Source organism: Stigmatopora argus, chromosome 9 (genome assembly GCF_051989625.1).
Source record: "Stigmatopora argus isolate UIUO_Sarg chromosome 9, RoL_Sarg_1.0, whole genome shotgun sequence".
Classification (NCBI taxonomy): Eukaryota; Metazoa; Chordata; class Actinopteri; order Syngnathiformes; family Syngnathidae; genus Stigmatopora; species Stigmatopora argus.
The window spans coordinates 15,966,702-15,986,740 of record NC_135395.1 but is presented as its reverse complement, the minus strand read 5'-3'; the positions used below and the strand labels follow the sequence as shown (position 1 = coordinate 15,986,740).

The 20,039-nt window shown below is 37.9% G+C and overlaps 1 protein-coding gene across 1 annotated transcript in view; it reads left to right on the top strand.

Annotated features, from left to right (window-relative positions):
• Window positions 1–20,039, top strand: part of LOC144082689 (ephrin-B1-like) — a 67,631-nt gene that overhangs the window by 43,294 nt on the left and 4,298 nt on the right. Inside the window, exons 3-4 of the mRNA XM_077609977.1 lie at window positions 7,521–7,613; window positions 17,106–17,222. Of these exons, the coding sequence (XP_077466103.1) occupies window positions 7,521–7,613; window positions 17,106–17,222 (210 nt within the window). The remainder of the gene's footprint in view (window positions 1–7,520; window positions 7,614–17,105; window positions 17,223–20,039) is intronic.

Here is a 20,039-nt window from a genome sequence, read left to right as displayed (position 1 = left end):
TACCCTGTAATTTTGGTGCCGGAGGAGCTCTTAAGTCCTTCCTGATCTTCTGGCTGCACAGGCAGCCAGACTGTAGTGTTTGTCCGGGTGTGTGGATTTGTGTGTGTGTGCAAGAATGGTTAGATTTGATTGAGTTGATGAGTTTTAGTATGTGCTGGACATTTTTGGTAGACGCCCAAGTTATGTGAAATTGTGTGAATTTTAAGAGAGTAAATCAGGCTATTGGCGTTTAAATCCGAATTTCTAACATTTTTTGCAATAGTCGAAATTCTCTCGAATTAATTCAATTACGAAAAAATAACAAAATTAAGTAAAAGAAATTCAGGCGCAACGATACCAGTTGTTTCAGTCCAGTTGAAAAAAAAATCCCTTGTTAAAGTCATTATATGGATGTTGCAAATGATTTTTTTTGCAACTGAAATCTGGGACTAAATATTTTGCAATTAAACGTTGATGCAAAAAAGATTCCATGTTAGAAACTCATTCCGATGGCACAGATTTCCATATTGTTTTTTGCCGTTATATTTGTTTGTTCATGCGTGTAAAACTCTAATCAGGCGCACCAAGTAGAAGTGTTCATCCTTCGGCTATACATAGTATGTATCCAAACTCTTCACAAGCAACAGTTGTGTACTTGTTGTGCTTTGTGTATCTTGATACTGTGTGGGTTTTTTCTTGTCCAAGCCACTGCCAACAGTCATTATGGAAAAGAAACAGAACAATGAACAATCGGTCCGGCTGCGCATTCCTAATTCAAATGAGCTGATATGAAAAGTCGAGTTCGTTTATGTTGGAAAAAAAGAAGAAGAAAAAAAAGAAAGAGCGAGAGACAGAGAGCAAAAGACTAGGTTGATTGCGTATCACCTTTTCTATTTCTAGGACAAAGAAATGAAGGCCTGATAGGCTTTGACATCTATTTAGATCCATTTCATTCGGGTATAATCAGGTTTTGGGCCTGCCCTAATACTCTGGATTAGAGTGGGTTCAAAGTGCAAAAATCCAAATCTTTCATATTATTCCAGTCTGCCTTGCACACACTCAACATGTCATGTTATGTGTCTGTGTGTCTGTCTGCACATGCGTGTGTATGTGCACATGCTCGCATGCATGTCGAGGCTGTGAAGGGGAGGGGGACATCTCTGGAATCGTGCCCATAAACCTAATCTTACCCTCTCTATGCTCATTCATGAGTGAAATATTTGTGCAAATAGTCTCTATTCCCCCCTCCCCCTGCCCCTCACCGCTCCTTTATGCTTTGTGAGCATAAATAAAAATGAGATGGAAATATTCCAGGTATCCTAAGTGCCCATTTTTGTTGTGATGCGGTGTTAATGCCCAAATTACAGGCTCGAGAGTGTTGCACGCTTTGTCAAAAATGGCTGATATTTTGCTCTATGCTAGGTGTGAGTGATCAGATTGCGGTTTGGCGTATGCTCCTTGCAAGTACAGACATTCGAGCAGGGAGTCGATGTGACTATGAGGTCCCTGCTTGGCCGTCCAAGCAAGAGAGAGCCTGAATGCTGCGCAGAATAGTAGTGGTGACGATGGGAGGGAATGAGGGGCACTGTGTGAAAGGTAGCCAATGAATGTCACCTCTCATCCACTTTCTCATTAAACAACCTGTTCTATGTCTGTCGCATGGGCTGTCTCTTTCCTTTCATTCTTTGCTTTAGGCAGACGCCACGCTCTCAGTCTTGCAAAAGTAGATGTACACACCACACACAAGTACCCACACAGACACAGCCTACTGCACTGTATGGAAGCGAGCCCCTTGGGCTGGACAGGAATAATAAGCAGCAGATGATTCATGATGGAGATAGGGAATGTATTCAGTGGGACCACCTGAGTGACCTCATTTAGCAGACCTGAGAATAAATATAGAGCAGCGCACGGCACTCTGGCCTGTGCTGGTTTCGTTTCAGCCAGTCGGCACAGCGTCCCTCGTCACCTACTCTTTTGGTTGGAGTACCACGGGGAGTAGTCACCCCCAAACCTAACTTAAATAGAAGTAGGGAGGTCCCCGATCCGATCCGATCATGTGATCGGAAATCAGGCACAGTCAGGTCGAATCAGTTAAAAAGGATTGGGTTTTTTAAAATGTTTCATTTTATTTTGGAGTATTAGGTCATTGGCTGCCTTTGTGAGGGAGGGATTTGCTTGCAGCCTTGGATGGGAGGGAAAGAGGATCACTCAATGCCATGGATTTAATGTCTATAACTGCGATGAATTAAGGGCTAAAAGTGACAAAGTTATTAAAACATACGGAAAGTTTAGACTCCAGAAACAGACTAGACAAAACATGTCCATTAACAGCATAGTTGTCAAGAATAGGCAAGATAACTCAATTCATAACACAGGATGACCAACGTTATTTTTTTATTCATGGAAAAAAGTAAAAGAAAAATACTATTTGTAATATGTTTGCAATTATTTCTGTCTTTCGCAAAATGACAGGGATTTGCAAATGTTTCTTTTTGCTTTGTTAAAGCCACGGCTGTGCTAATAGCCCTTTAATATGGCTGTAATATTTGGATAACTTTGTACAAATTGGGGAACTTTTTTTCTTCTTAATGCATTTCCAAGGAATTGGATCAGGACTTCACTAGCAAACATATGTGATCATCCTGAAATATAAGTAATCTTTGTATATGTAGCTGTTTCAATTTGAGGCCGCATGATTTTGCACAAAATGATCATCCTAATAATAATAACTAGGACCAGCATTGGTGGTAATTTTTTTATTTGTTTATTTATTACGTTTATAAATCTATGTATTTTGGATTGAATAACAGTTATGAATGAGAAAAACCTAATATTTACTGTTTCCTTCCCCCTTCCCTCTTAAATCTTTTTAAACTACAAATGTCCTGAGATCCCCAAGAAGTCCAGGCAACATCTGCATCCCTGTCGAAGCAATAACTACTCAAATGATGCTTCTCATGTTAAATTTTGGCACTGTAAATAGCATATTTTTTGGACGATGAGTCGCCACAGCCAAAGAATGACAAAAAGCATATAAATCTCACTGGACTATACTTCTTATTTTTTGGGGAGAGCAAGTTTGCATTTAAGAACAAACATAGGTTTAAGTAACAATCGTAAAATGAAGAAGAACAGGCTAAACTGACATATGTTAACATAACGCTTTTATAGATATCTGTAACCTAAAAAACATCACAGGCTGTTGGTGGTCAGAAAAAAAGCAAATATAAATTAATAAATATAAATCACACTTTAGTATTAGTTGCAGGCTATAAAAAAGTGTGACTTACAGTCCGAAAATTATGGTATTTTGTCGAATCTTTTTACTTGCTATTACTCTCCTGGAGAGTTTTCTTGTTAGTTAATCCACTTAATTGAGCTTTTAAGCAGGGCCAACATTTTAATGTAGTAATTTACTATCACGTTTATATAAATGGGACTGCCAAAATTCTTATCACGGTTAAAATCCCATTCAGTGTGCAGCCCTATTTCTTATACCATATTGATTTGGGCCATCATCAGATTTGCTGCTTCAAGGGAAATTCCAATTTTAAACACAATCGAAAAACTAATTGCACTGTAAAATTGTAAGAAGCCTCTACTATCAGAATAGCAGAAAAAAATCCAGAAGAAAAATCAGTCAAAATTCAAACACCTCCATGCTTTGATAGTAGCCGATCCAAAGATTTGCTTTATATGCTGACAAATTCCAACTATACGATCTCATCGGTGCTTCTTTAGAAGTTCCACTGTACTTGACATGCATGTCAATAGAGAGTAATGTGTGTATGCGCAGAGCTGGAATTCTTGTTCAAAGCCAGTATTTCCCCCTGTAAGGCAGTCTCTTGGCCCCAACGTGACTTTCGATATTTCCCATCATTGACATTTGGCACCTGGTTTCTCTTATGACTTCAGCAGCTGTATATCTTTTGTTCACCAGTCACATTGCGGCCAACCGTCCACACCCACAAAGAAACGGTAAATCATACTTGCATAAACAGCTTTGGAACTGACTGCTTTATTTTAAAGAGCTACATTTCTTCACATGATGACCATTTTTTTTTTCCACTATTCCTGGTCGTCGATGTTAATCCGGCTCTCCCTTTCCGTTAAATCATTAACAGAAGAGTGGGACTTAGTTCTTGTCTTTATCCTCATTTGTTTTTTTTATCTCTCTGGAGACTCAGGAAGACCCCATTCCCCGCTTTCCAAAACACGGCACAAACGACAAACTGTTAATATCTGGAAATCCTGATTTGGATTAACATCAGGGTGAAGGGATAAAATGAGAGCGAGATAGGGTTGGCCGAGGACTAAAAGATGGAGTGAAAGGTCGACAAAGGAGATAGACTGAGTGAGAGGCTTTCAGATTAAATGAAAAGATGACAACGTGTCCTTGTTGCGTAGTCGTGCTGGTTCGAGAGCGGTGGCTGGCAATCATCTTTTCCTGGGTGAACTCTTGACTTGACTCGATGTAAATACTATACATATGACAGGTTATAATGACAAACCCAGTGTTTAACAGTCACTCAGTTGCTTTTAGGCCCAAGTATGATTATCTAGTACTTTATACACTCAACAGTAGTTTCTGTAGGCTACCTACCATCTTGAATAATACTCAAAAGAGGGCTTCACATGGAATAACACACAAGGAAATGTGGTTAAATTTGGACACAGTTAATCAGATTATTATTTCCAGCGGCTCGACTAAAACCCAGAATTATTTGACGTTTGAAATGGCCCGAACACAAACAACATATAAAGTGATCGTCTCTTCATAAATCCGGCCTGCCTCCAGCTGTTGGCCCAAACAGACGCCTCAAAGGGCGAAGTTATCATCGTGCCAATCGCTAATGCTGGAACCTGTTCAGCCAGCCTGAAGGAATGGTTAATTCAAATGACAGACGCAAGTTAACGCTAGGAAGATTTGCTCTCCCTGAGTGGATATAAAATTCAGAGCATGACACTTAGCTTTTAGTCTGATTATTCAAGTGGCTTTGAGCTCATCCTTCAAAGAACTCATTTTTTGGTTAACTTGGCTCCACAAATGTCAAAATTCTAAACTTACGAAATTGGCCGGCAAATGGATGACTTAAGTTACTGGCTGTAGAGACATTACGACGGTATGGAGACCTCACTGTGTTTAACTGTTTTCCTGACATGCGCTCAGCATGGCCTTGAACCAGATCATAAAAATTCCACACTGCAAAAAACTTTTGGGAAACAATGGCGGGGGTTGTAGCCTTGACTTTTTAATCGCTACAGTAAAAAACATACCTGCAACTTTTTGGCCCACAGAGCAAGGAGAAAGTATACGGTTACCGGTAGTCAAATATATATAATTAGTGACATTTCTCAAACAGAGATTAATTCAAGAGTTTCAGTAAAGGCAGACGTGAAAGCCTTCAATTGAAGTTTATCTTAGCCAAACTTAAATGTTTCAAGCAATAATCCTATTTGCTCCTGTTTTATGTGGTGTTAAACTACAAGCTTAGTTGTTAAGAAGCATTCACCATATTAAGATCAGCACTGTGAAAGTTGCCTCGATATTCTGAATTTGTTTGCTCCAGGACAAATAAAATAATGATAAAAACATAACTTGAAAATGCACTGCAATGTCAGTTCTCCGGCATATTGATAATCACAATAAAAATAGTAAGAACACTTGGAAATATACTGCAATATCAGAATGATAATTACATTTAATTACTCTCCTTGACCAAATTCTCTACATTTTTGCATGTTGCTGATTTTCTTCATCTTATCTAGTAAGCCATTATATCTAGGTGTTGTCTCCCTGCTGTCTACAAAAAAGAATTTGCTCATGACACGATGTTATTACATCCTTTGGCGCAAATTACCTCAAACGAACCTTTTCCACTTTAATAGCTCAATGTTGTCGTCATTATTTAGAATTTGCATTAAGGTAGGAAAAGACAACAAGACAAGAACTAATTAATTCACTTCACGCTCCCACATAGTAGTGCCGTTGACTTACTGTACATTCTATGCCTTAAAATGTTAAAAAAAATGTAGCCTGCTAATGCATTCAGTTCATAGAACATCCAGAAATCCAGCATTTTGCTTTCTGTCTTGCGTGCGAGTCCTTTGATAGTGCTGTTATTTTTAAATTTTATTTTTTATACTAACCATTTCCTCAAAATATTTGTATTTAACAGTGATTCAGATGTGAAGCAAATCTGACCTATATCAGTGAAATTGTCTTGTAATCCTTTTAGTGATGTTTTTTTAGTGTAATCTTCTTAGTGTGTGTAGGTTTAATTTCCTGTTCCTGTCTGCCTTCTGTCCAGAGGCAAAGCGTAGTTTGAGCCTGATGAACTCAGCCAAGTGACAGTTGGCCACCAATATGTGATGCAACCAAAAAATGTTAATCAGTTGCATCGTGTGGATTTGTTATTTAGTTTTTCAACTATTATAATTTTCATTTTATTTTTTGGTCGAGAGGTTTTAGGCACTGTAGAACTGAAATTTGCAAAACAGCAGTAAAACCCAGCTCTTCAACTTTCTATTACCAAAATGTTGTCCCGAATTGAATCAAGCATTATTATTGGGTAGCAGAGTCTTTGTCATCTTAATTTAAAAGCCTTCCAGTCATATGAGTATCTGAGAGATATGTCTAACAGGGAATAAAAACAAACAACCAAAAAAAAGACTAAATAAAGGGAGCCGAATGGGAAGAAGAGATAAATACCACAAGGTTAAGGTGATAGAGGAAGAGAAACAAGAAAGCTTTTTCACGGAAAGGGAGTATGTTTGAACAGCAAATGGAGTTGGAGATAATTTGGGGAATTCCAGACGGAGAGATTCCATGGCATTTAGCATACACACGCACACAACTCCTTGCCCAGTGTTAAGGTCAGTGCTACACTCCGTCTCCCCAGGTCATTATCATGGGCTCTAAAATAGACAGGCAATTGTGTCACGGTGTGCGAAGTGAGCATGACATTGAATAAACAGCCTTCGACCCTGAGCCCCCCGCTCATGTCAACCCAGAACACACGCAAGAAAAACAAACGGAGAAGCTGACACTCACAATCTGCACGACTGGACACAAATGCCCACACATAAATATTATTGCATGCCTTTAGCTCTCAGCACTACCAACCATGCGTAGCGCATGCAGCTCGAAATGGGGAAGCTAGAGGCACCGGAACTCTGGCTGGTATGTCTCACGGCTACAACTAAATACCCCCCTAAACACACACAAAACAGCCTGAGCGTAGTTTCCTCTTCCATCTCCAAATCCACTGTCTCTAATGTTGTTCCATTCATTTGCCTCCACTTTATTGTGTTAATGAGCGATAGGGTATAGAGGAGTTGACACTTGATTGAGGGCGAGGAAGGCTAATCACTGGAACAGCAAATCACTTCTTGTCGTAAATATTGATTAGCGCTGCACGTTATAGACCTGCTCATTAACCAGTGTCTCGTCTTCGCTCCACATTTTTTTTTCCTTCTTCTTTATCCTCCTGCCTCAAACTCATCCTTGTCCTCCCTTCGTCTATTTTCTCCAACAGCAACTTCGAACGGTACAGTGGAGGGCCTGGAGAACCGCGAGGGAGGCGTGTGCAAGAGCCGAGCCATGAAAGTCATCATGAAAGTCGGACAAGGTAAATGTTGCGCTCACACCTCCGATGTAGAACACAATGCAGCGTTGAGGCCTTACAGCCATGTTTCACTTTGCGGTGACATTTTCATTTATCGCCATGCGTGTGGAGCGTGACTCCGCCTGCCGCTCGCTGGCTTCCAACGAGGCCTCTCCTATTTTATGATTTTTATTTATGTCGGTGTGCCCACACTTGTCCTGTTGTGACATACATTCAATAGCATCTATCAGGCACAACCAGGTAAAACTAATAAAGTTTTATACAATAGCCGTGCAATAAATCCAGTCTGTCGTATATAAATACACACACCATCTACTGTATATGTCTACATATAGATATATTGACTCCATTTTTTAAATATATTTAGTACCTAATTATGTAATACAGAAGACCTAAATCAAAACAGGTTAAAAAAACAATGACATTGATTTAAATTTTCTTTTCTGGTGTAAACTGTCCCCACCTTAATCCAAGTATGGGGGGGGAGTACCCGTAGAAAACCTACGCAAGCCCGGGGAGAACATGCAAACTCCACACGGTAATGACCCACCTGGGATCGAACTCTCGACCCCAGAACTGTGAGGCTGATGCGCTAATCGGTTGGATGCCCCTGGAAAAGATCACAGATATATTATTATACTATTGTTCAATCTCTTTATTTAGGAGTGTGACTAGATTATGAAAAATCTAATTTCGAAGGCTTTTTAAATAATTGATGCAGATTAATCATCCTTTAATCATGTGACAATCTTTGTTCAGAAAAGCTCTATTTAATATGAAAGGATTTTAATCACTGAAATGCTATTACATTTCAATGCAAAACTGAAGAAAATAGGAAATAACCCTAAAAATAGAAAAGATGTCAAGTCAAATGCCATTTTAGGGAATTTATATAAAACGGTACAAGCCTTTAAATAATCAAAATAGAATCTTTTTTCTTATGGTCAAAAAGAAAAAATATTTCAGTAAATTAGGCAAGTAGGTGAGCCCCCCCTTTTTTTGCGTCACAGATTGATTTCAGGCTAAGACATATTATTTTGACGTACCTTTTCAAATCCACATCTCGTGTTTCATAGCATTATAATCAGGTTAAAAACAAAACAAAACATTTTTCTCTCTCGCTGTTTCATTTGACATTTGTTATTATTTTAATTTGAAGATATGACATGCATAATTAGGAATTGGCTGTGCGCTGTCAGTTTTGATTCAAAATTTTTACCGACCGATAAAATGCCGCAAGATGTACTTACAAAGTTTCCGTGCTGTCTAGACGGCAAGCTGTAATTAAAATGTTTTTGTTAAACTTGTTAAATGTTTGGAATACTATAATAATCATGAGGAATGTGTTAAAAACACACCTCTATTATATGTATCTATGTATGAATACATTAATTACAGCATTTCAATTTGCTGTGTCTAGTTCCAGATTTTTTGTTACGGTTTAATTTGATTGTAAATATATATAAAATAAGGCATGTCATAACATCTGCTTAATTATATGTTGAAGTCCACATTCTGTTTGGAAAACAGTAGCTCACCATGGCTGTCCATGTAAATGAACAAATACTAAGGTTATTGCCAGAGAACACTCACTTTCCTTTCAAAACTAGTGTAAGTCACCAAAGATAACACTGACTTTTAACATTTACAATTATGTCAATCAGCCTGCATGTCGAGACAAGTAAGGTGTGCCACATTTTTTTTTCCTCAACTCGAAAACACAGAATATAATAATCACACGGTACCACTGCGTGACAGCAACAGTTTGGACTTCAGCCATTAATGTTTAGTTCCGTCTGGGAAATTTTCAAAACCACGACAACAGTTACTTGCCAAGTTCTTTACTCTGGAATCCAAATATTAAGAAGGTGAAAAAGGAAGCACGCTAACCTCAGTATTGGAAACAAGTTGGAACTTATTAAGAATTTCTAGTTGGCATGTCCTTGGCTCACTTCTCTGTAACTCCACTAATTCATCACGCCATCTTGATTGCACCATCACTGCAACATTTAATGATAGGGTAAAAGTGTTAGAAACATTTTCATCCTGCTTTACATTCATTTGCAATTGCTGTTTTTTGGCCATCAAAAATGTGAATCTTGTTCCTCTAATCAAGCAACGTCAACCGTCTATGAAAATATACACTGTACGTGTGTAAAAAAAGTATAGGAATGAGTTTTAAATGGACTATTCATCCATTTTCTCAACCGCTTATCCTCACAAGGGTCACAGGGATGTGGATTTTTTATTGGTTCCAAATTTAACCATTTAATACACAAATTATTATTATATATATACATATATATATATATATATATATATATATATATATATATAAAATAAAAGCAATCACAGTCACATAAAAACACATTAAATGAATTACAAAACAAAAAAAATGCAATAAATTGGGAAAAAGGAAGAAAAATGACATTGGCATAAGTGTTGCCTATGTCTGATTTACTCTGAGATTCTTATTTCTTGTATTTTATAAATCTTTTATGGCTTCGGCTGATGATACTTTGGAAAAGGGTTGATTAAACAGTGAAGATGCAGTTTGACGTTGATGTGAAAGCTAAAGTATGTTTGTGTATAAGTGGCCAGTGGAAAGTACGTAAAAACACTGGACATCAAGTAAACAATTGAGTTTTGTTTGGATTTGTTTGGACGCATTTGCATAGCACTCTATTTTAGTTACGAGGCAGATTCACATATCCTGGAAATGACAGTGTGCTACACACAGACATAAACAAGCACCATCCTCTTGAGACACACACACACACACGTACACACCGCATGCTTGTAAGTCTATCAAAGTGCAAGATTTATGATTTGCGTAAAAAAAAAATGAGACTTGCAAGTAAAAAAATGACAGTAGAGGCTTGTTCGTGTTAGTCTGTGTTTGTAAATTGATATTTAAACGTTGGCTGGCAAGATGAGGCCAGCGTATCCTGGCAGTCGATAGGAAAATAGAATCTAACGAGCTGCTGATGCTAGCAAGGTTGGACTTGGAGACAAATTCAGCCGATACAGTCAAAAAATGGCCACAATCATTTGACAAACAAGCATGCCTTGCATTATTCTTCCATGTAGGTCACTTGAAGCATCCTGCAGGATGACATCCCACCACCAAAAGACAACACAGCTGCATAAGTGCAGGCAAGGCTTTAGCAGGGGGAAAACAAATTTGTGAACTTAATGGAAGTCGAAAGCAAACATCTGACTCGACCAGAGTCTTAGGAAACTTCTCGGTTCCAGTGTGTTCAAGTTGCTCCCGGCGGTTCATCTTCTTTGCTAGAGTACGCACTTATTTCACAGAATTGTCAGAAGCAATCTGTCACTCACAATCCTCGGCGCCCTGAAAACCTGGTTTAAAAAATGCTGTCAGATTTACTTTTCGTTAATGCAGTAGATCACGTGCCTATCCAACTGAGAAACAATTTGACAATGGCCTGTGAGTAATTCCACCCCTTTTACTTGCTTTTGTATAACTTTCAGTCAACCAAAACGGGAAGTTAAGTAGAAAAATACTTTACCATATGTTTCTAAATGCCCCTAGATGGTCATAAACAGTAGAAAATATTTTGATTGTACTAAGAAAATGTGAGTGTAGATTCATTAGTTTGTGCTTAAATTCACCAAGCTTACTTTTCTTTAAGGCACATGTGTCAAAGTGGTGGCCCGGGGGCCAAATCTGGCCCACCGCATCATTTTGTGTGGCCCGGGAAAGTAAAACATGTGTGCCGACTTTCTGTTTTAGGATCAAATTAAAATGAAGAGTATAGATGTATATTAAATTTCCTGATTTTTCCCCCTTTTAAATCAATAATTGTAATTTTTTAATCCATTTTTTCTGTTTTTAGTTCAAAAAACAATTTGTAAAATCTAAAAATATATAAAAAAGCTCAAATAAACATTGTTTTAGATCTATAAAAAAAACTGAATGTTCAGGGCTTTTAATCCAGTTCTTTTAATCCATTTATTTTTTAAATATTATATCTATATATAAAATGGTCTGGCCCACGTGAAATCAAGTTGACGTTAAAGAGTCTGACACCCCTGCTTTGAGGTGTATGAACAAAACAATCCAATCAATATTATGAGTAAACTTCATTTCATCCACCTTGATTAAAAGAAACAAAAAAACATCCAGAACAAAACCAATGTACCTTAACTTTTAAGAGGTTACATTGAAATGTGTTCTTTATCTAGAACTGGCGCGTTTCCAGTTGATAGGGATAAAGAAACAATAACTGTTGAATTGTTTTGTTAGTTCTGCAATTATTTTAATTGTCAAATTCAGAAGGCGAGGTAGGCATGCAAGCTCCTCCTTGTTGCTTCAATAAACGTGGTTGCCCCGGGGCCAATTCTTGCTGTGTGGTCTGACTTGCTCATTAAACACTGAGATAATGTAGTTTCAGTCTGGGGTCGTCTTCATTGGAGATGTCAGACCGTAAAGTCTAACCCACTTCCTCAGCCATGCGTCTTGATTCTGTGACATAGTGATAGTGACGAACATTAGTGATTGCACAATTTGGAATATGTCGTTAATCATTCAGTGCTTTTCCCCCCTCTTTAACATGTGCAGTTAAGCTATCTTTGCTTTATGTCCAAACCTTAATTGAGCAGAATAATTTATTTGTTAGGGACACATCAGTATTATTTACATCCAGCAAGTGATGAGGTTTTTTCCCATTTTTACATGCTGGCTTATAAAACTGTATTCATTTTTTAAGGTGTTTATGATTTAATTCACATTTTTCTTCATATGCTACCCAGAGAATGAATACCAAACCAAAGAGAGAGATATTAATAGTACATTTGGAAAAAATATATTTCTTTTTTCCTGCATAATAGCATTTTGCCAAGTACAAAAATAACTTTCTCTCCAGAAATGATGTGACATTTAGACAAGAAGAACACAAATTTAAGACATTTTCCTTTAATTACAAAGTGCTTTAGTACAAAAATCCTCCTTAATTCTCCAAAGATCAAGCTCCACCAAATGATAACAGCAGATAATTCAGAGCACGTTTGATTTGGGCCAGCCTTTGAACCACACTTCTATTTTTAAAGAGAGCTGACTTGAAGTAAGTCGAAGAAAGGCCTTTTTAACAGGAAGGAAAAAGTAGATGGGCTCAGGGTGGGGCGGCCATCTGCCTCTACTTTCTGGATAATTTATGAGCGTTGTGTTTTCTGTATTTTGTTATATAATTGAATATAAGTCAAACTCCAAAATGGTTGGCCCGTGATTGGCTCTGACCCCAGATGTCATTGTGTTTTAATCCACATTCCCTGTCTGTCTTGCTGAATGCCAACATTCCTGTCGCCAATTTCCCGTGCGTTCCCATATGTCCACTCCTCTGCCTTTTGCACTTTGCTCGTGGGTTGCGGTTTGGTAAACCGTCATCGTGTGCAATATGCGCATTGTTTTATGGTGGCGGTGAATCACTGCCGATTCACCCTCTTAAGTTGTTTACCTGGTTTGTATTCCATCTGTTGTTTCCTTTGGTAGAGGAACACTCAAATTGTAGACTGAGCTTTTATTGTTTCATTGTTGAGTCATTCCACAATTGGAACACTTTTTACGTACCACCCATCACATTTTAACTAATCCACACTGTAAATACCAAAAACGTACAGTTTCTGTGTAAACCTTCTTGTCCTGAGACCAAAAATATATATAAAAAGGGAGGAATTACTAATAATAGAAACTAGGGCTTGATAATAGTTTTAATACAATCAAATGAATCTGAATTTTAAGCAAAATTTTAATTTAAAAACGCAATTTAATTGTACACTTAAAAGCGTTTGAATGAAATCTTAAATCTAGTTTCTCGGGTATTACTGAATTTTTCTTACTATAAGTCGCACCTGCCAAAGAATACACAGTGAAGAGGAAAAAAATATATTATAATTTTTGGAGGCCATTTTTTTATTTTATCAGAAACCAAGAAGAAATATACATTAATGTAACAATTGTAAAATAGAGGACAACAGGCTAAATAGGCATCTGTTAACATAACTGTTTTTTAAGATAACTATAGATTGAAAAAAACATGGTGGTCAGAGAGAAAAAAAGAGAAAGCAAAAAAACACAAAGTTCGCACTTTAGTATTAGTCACAGTCCCAGCCAAACTATAAAAAAAGTGTGACTTATAGTCCGGAAAATATGGTATTTGTTTCATGGCTGTTTGTTGTACTGTGGGAACATTTCTTTTCATAAACATATTTCAAATAGTCATTTCTTGTGGAGTGTGTGTCCTTCAACAAGCTGCGTGCTTTTTACCATAACCTTTTTATCATGATAGAAGAAGAAAGCACTGAATTGCATGCATAATGTGCTGGATTTAACATCATCAAACAATTTTCTAAAAGTATTGATTCAACAAATTTATGCCCTCGCTTGTATTTTTCATGTTTCTATAAAGTAGTTAGATTTGACTGAATGTCCCATGCTACTGCATGAATTCCTGTTATGCTTAAAATCAAATTTGGACATGTTTTTCTTTACTTAATTGCATATATAATTTTATTTCAGCAGTAACAGTTAGATAAACAGTTAGCGGCTACTCATGAGAGGAAAGCTGACATTATTATGGATTTTTAATCCTATCTGAAATCATGTTCTAGTGATTATACCAATTATGTATATTGCATACATCAAGTGGTAACTCTACTTATGAAAGCTTCTATACATACAATTTTTTTTTATATGCAAATCACTTTTCCAATATACGAAAACAACATCCAAGCTACAAAATTCCCCGAAAGGTCGATACATTTCCTGTATCCATTATTTTATTTTGAAATTGTAGCGTTGCGTCTTTCTTGACAATCTTCCTACACTCCGTTGACATCCCAATGGCTGTTTCACAAAAACAACTCCATTTTTTTTCCTCGAATGTGGTTAAAGAAACTATCTTTATTTAAAATTGATGCTGCGAGTGAAATGAAGAAACGGGGCTGTTATCCATCCATTACAGATGTTGCAAGGGAATACGGCCGTAACCCACTTGCCTTTGCTACGATATTGAAGTAGGAGGAAGCATTAAAAGCTGCAATTCCTTGGCATGGCCTCTCTGAATGACTCAGGGACTATTACTCCTTTGGGTAGGGGAAGAAATTGCAGGGCGTACATTGACAGTGTCGTTTGTTTCTGAAAAAGCAACTACACGAATAGAAAATATTTTTGCTTATTCATTTTAATACATTAATAAATCCTTTTCTCACCTCTTTCATACAAAATTGCGACACTTTGATCATTTTTAATGGGTTTAGTTGGCAGTTTTTTTGTGTTGAGGACAGTGGAATGAATTCACATATAAAATACTGTTCTGTTTACAAAGAATCCAAGTTATGAAACAAGTTCCGGCACCAATTAATTTCATAAGTATAGGTAGTATTGTAAATCATATCAATGTGTAGCTGAAACTCCAAAAAGTGAAGGTTTATTTTTTCTGAATTTTGAAGCCAAATTGTCAAATTGCGTGACCAGACGTTTCGTTGAAAGACGTTTGGTCGACCGGACGTTTGGTCGACCGGACGTTTGGTCGAACAGACGTTTGGTAGAAGGGACGTTTGGTCGCCGGGTTCGCTCGATATCAAATTATGACAGTTTACTGTTGATATTTTGATATTAGATATTTAGATATTAAACTCATTCTCTCTCTCTCCCATGATTATAATTTTGAGAGCTGGTTTCAACAGTAACAACCCGGCGACCAAACGTCCGTTCTACCAAACGTCCGTTCTACCAAACGTCCGTTCGACCAAACGTACGGGGACCAAACGTCTTTCGACCAAACGTCCGAGTGCCGTCAAATTGTGGAATGACCTCATTTTGATCTCTTTTGGCCACCGCCATGTTGCGTCGATAGTTTTTTTGTATCAACAGTTAGCAGTTACTCATGAGAGAAAACTAACATTATTGCAGATTTTCAACCCTGTTACCATTGATATGTAATCTGAGATAATCAAGCTTTACTAGTTTATTACCTATTTATTGGTGAGTATGTAGCAGAAAATCAGAGAAGCGACGGTTTATTTTTCAAGAATTTTCCAGCCAAAACTGTAGAATGACTTGTTCTGGCCGCCATCATGCCACTACATTTGTTCGAAATATGTCGAGTCGCCTCCTTGCGCGCAACTCATTTCCTCGCTCTTCCCTTGCCGCCTCAGCTCTATCATTGTCTCCCTCGACTCCCCGCTCCCCTCCCCGCCGTCTCCATCCTTCCTTCTGGCGGCTTGGCACTTCTGAGGTAGTCGTTGTCTTCGTAGCTAAGGGAAATGTCAGCGGTACATGCCGAAAAATGGGTCAGAACATGCATCGACGCAGGCTGTACATGCTCAGCGGGTAACAAACGGCAATGGGGCAAGTGAATCATATCAGTGTGTCCCCTCATATCGAGCATGATGTGCAAATGTTTCTACCTCTTACCGCTGTCTTTTCTCATCAATTATTGACACGCCTCCAAGCCTCACGGCATTACTCACGAATACCGCAAAGGTAGCAAAGTGGTGACCTGAGCATTAGGAAGACAAATGTGTTAATAGCGTAATTATGTTTGGATGCTAAAGAAAACGGAATGTACGCCAGTGTAGGCTGAGATCACAATTTTTTTTTCTCTATCCCTATTCGTAGCATGTCGTGCTGTACCGGAGAAAGAAAATCAACGCATCCAAACACTGCCTTAAGGGAGTTGCCTGCCCCAAAACACTAGTCCTTACAGGTTCCCCCTGAGCAGGCCCTGGGCACATGCAGATAAAAAGAGCCGGGGTCAGCGAATAGCATCAGATATTGTAATGTGGAACCCGTCCGAGTGGCCTCGCTAATAGTTTCTAAGCGACGGCCACCCGCACCATCGTAAAAGCCACACGAGCACGAGGCTTCAAAGCGCGTGTGTTGAAATTGCTACAGACAGACTGATAAACTATCTGTTTCCCTCACGTTCCCCTCAGCGCGACCCCTCCTCTTCCTGCCCTCCTCCTCAAAAGTGTGCCTCTTTTCAGGCAGAGTTGGAGCCAGTGCAATAAATAAGACATATTATGGCCTTTTAACGTGATGAATAATGTAAAGCAATAAAAAGTTAATATATAACTACTTCACCCTCATTCTGCCATGCCTAAGTGTATTGTAAGTAGAGTCTAGGTTTATGCTTTGCTGTGTTTACCCGTGTACGTGTGTGTGTGTGTGTGTGTGTGTGTCGTGGTCGAAAATGTCTGCTGATGTAGATGGGAGTTCATTTTTTACGACAGGACAAGGATTCTGCTGTTTCGCAGACCCTGGCAAACTCGTCCTTCCCTTTTTTTTGTTCTTTCATCGTGACTTCTAAAACGCTCTCAACACATGCAACGATAACCTTGTCTGTACATGAAAGATATATCCAAAGATAACAAAATGTGTTCCTTTCTGTAGCTGAGGAAGGTGTCATTGTAATGCTGAGTGCGTGCGGTGCCAAAGACTGACTTTGTTTCTTTTAAACTTGGTTCCCACAGTTCCGAATGCAGTCAACCCTGGAGTGCCAGAGAATCCAGAAGATAATACCATACCAGAGTCCAGTCCAAATCCACCAGACCAGGATCAAATGGGAAATGAGCTGCCTGGAAACCCTGGTAAATACACTTTCTGTTCTTTAAACAACATTCCAGTGCAAATATTTCGATAAAATTATTTTAAACACTACCTTTTTACTCAGATTAAAAATTATTTAAAAAAAATCATCTCTGCCTCCAGTATACGTTTAATAATTTGTAGATATTCACTCACCGCTATTGTTTTTTTTATCTCTTTGGGAGAAAGGTTAAGTACGTTCAGAGATAATCATTAAAATACACCTTATATTTAAATCTCTATTGCCGTGGTATTTTGCACTTGTGTGCAACTGCAAGGCAAGATGAGTGAAAGAACAATTTCCCCTTCCTATAAATAATAAAGCTTTGCTTTAAATTCTTGTCTAATTTTTGGCTGCATATTGCTTGAAAATTAAGGCTGGAATGTATCAAATCCCAAATCGAAGGTACTAGATAGCATGTTCTGGTTAACACAGATGTCGTTAAATTATGGCTTGCGGGCCAGATCTGCCCTGTACACAATTATTGAATGGCGCTCCAATATGTTCAGGATAATGAATGTTACATGTTCTGTGCAGCGTGGAAAGTGTCAGTTCGCTCAATGCAGTGGTTTTGACAAATGGAAATGTTTATTTTATTTTATTTTTTAAGCACATCCAATACAAAGGAGATTCAGTGGTGGAGGGATTTAGTTTAATCAAAAATAGGAATTGAAAAATAAATTAGAAAAAACATTTTCCTTTTTTCCCTGACATTCATCAGACCAAAACATCCATTAAATGAAATCAATTCACCTTTAAATAGAATTTCAACAATATTAAAACAAAAGCCAGGAATTTTGTTGTTAAAGTTTTTTTTTTTTTAATTTATAAAAGAGAATAAGTTCTCATCAGCACACCTTATTTTATCTTAGCTACCGTTGCACTGTTTTGCATGTTGGTTTGCTCCTGCCTTTTATCTAGTTTATTTAAAACCACAAAATTAGCCAGGAAAATTCATCTCAGGTTTGATTAATGACATTTCATGTAGTTAACTCATCAGCATGTGTGTACTCGTCCCACAATGAGCTAAATAAATTGCACTGCAATTAGCCAAGTTGGCCAGTGCAATCCTGGTCCTGTGTCACTTTTGGCATGCGCAAACCTTGAATAAATTATGCTTTAAGAGTTTTGACTAATAATTTGATTACCTTATTTAACGTACACGAGCGAGGCAACAAGAAAAGGGAGAAACATCTCATTAGCTTTTCCATTATATTGGATCCCATTAACTTGTGCAGGTGTATCCATGGGTCCGGTGAGTGTATACACTATTAAATTAATGAGACCGCCATTTAAGATTCAGTGTAGTATCAAATGAAGTGTGCTCAACGGCCGTTTTGTATTAATTTTTTTCACCGGTAATTTTTTCATCTTACACACACCCATTTCAAGATCACTTTCAATGATAACTTTTTGACTTGTATATATGTATATATGTACATATGTGTGTGTATATGTGTGTGTATATATATATATATATATATATATATATACACATATATATAAGTATATATATATACACATATATATATATATATATAAGTATATATATGTGTATGTATATATATATACATATATATACATATATATAAGTATATATATGTATATATGTGTATGAATATATATATGTAGATATATGTATGTGTATATATGTATATATATACACACACACATATATATATATACACACACACACATATATATATATATATATCAAGTACAGACTGCTCCATCTGGCTCAATGTGATAAGCCACCCCATTCAATAATTGCTTATTTGACATTAGCTTCTCTATAAAAAGATTCCCCTATATCCTTTTTCCGTATACTCAGGCTTTTACCTGTCTACCACTGTTAGATCAGCGATTATGTCAAGTGAACAGGTGAAAGGTGGAATGAAGGAAGTGTCAGTGCGGCTTGAAGAGCTGATATTTCTGGAATGATATTTCTGACAGCCTCTTTCCAACATTGCCGTGTGCAGAATGTATGAAATTCCTCGTGCCTCCGATTGCACTGATAAGGTGGGGGACCGCTAGCTTTCAGTCGTGTCATTTACCCGTCATTAGCAGCGTTGAGCTACTCGCCCAACGGTTAAGTGCGGAGTGGTCAGCCGAGTGTGCAGACGTAGTCATTATGGAGGATGGCAATCTGCACGGTTATCTCTCTGGAGAGCCTCCACAACATGTTGCCGGAGCGGACGCTCGTGGACAGTGAGAAGGTGGTGCCGCTTCTAATGGGGTGGGGGCCTTGGCAGCAGCTGCACGCATGCATGGTAAAGAGATTTGCTTCTCAGATTTCAGTCACCGGAGGAGCCAATCATTCTTTCTCATGTCCGCTGACAATCTCCCCCCGCCTCCCATTTGAACTTTCATCCGAGGCCCCACAACGCCTCTTTTAAAATAAATACAGGATACTAATCGGATGTTTTGATATCCAGTTCTCAATTTGTCATAATCGTTGCTGCCCACTGAGAATGTCTAAGCGTTTTGTTTTAAAAGGGGCTTTTTCACGTGTGGGCGAGACTCATTGTTTTCACAAAAACTACAATCAGTTTTGATGTTTGAAAGTTTAAACACATGTGGCATGTATTTTCTTTGATCAAATTGCAGGGATGACACACATATATTTAACTAAAGTCTAATTTAGTAATTTGACATTCATCATTACTATGGGATGACCCCAAAAAGACAGGCCCCAACTTTGGTTTGGTCTCATTTCTTGAATTCTATTTTTCTTTAATAAGATTATAATAAAAAAAGAGCTAGTTTTAGAAGTATGGGCTTTTTTGTTTTGTTTTCAATCCTCACAGGACGCTTAACC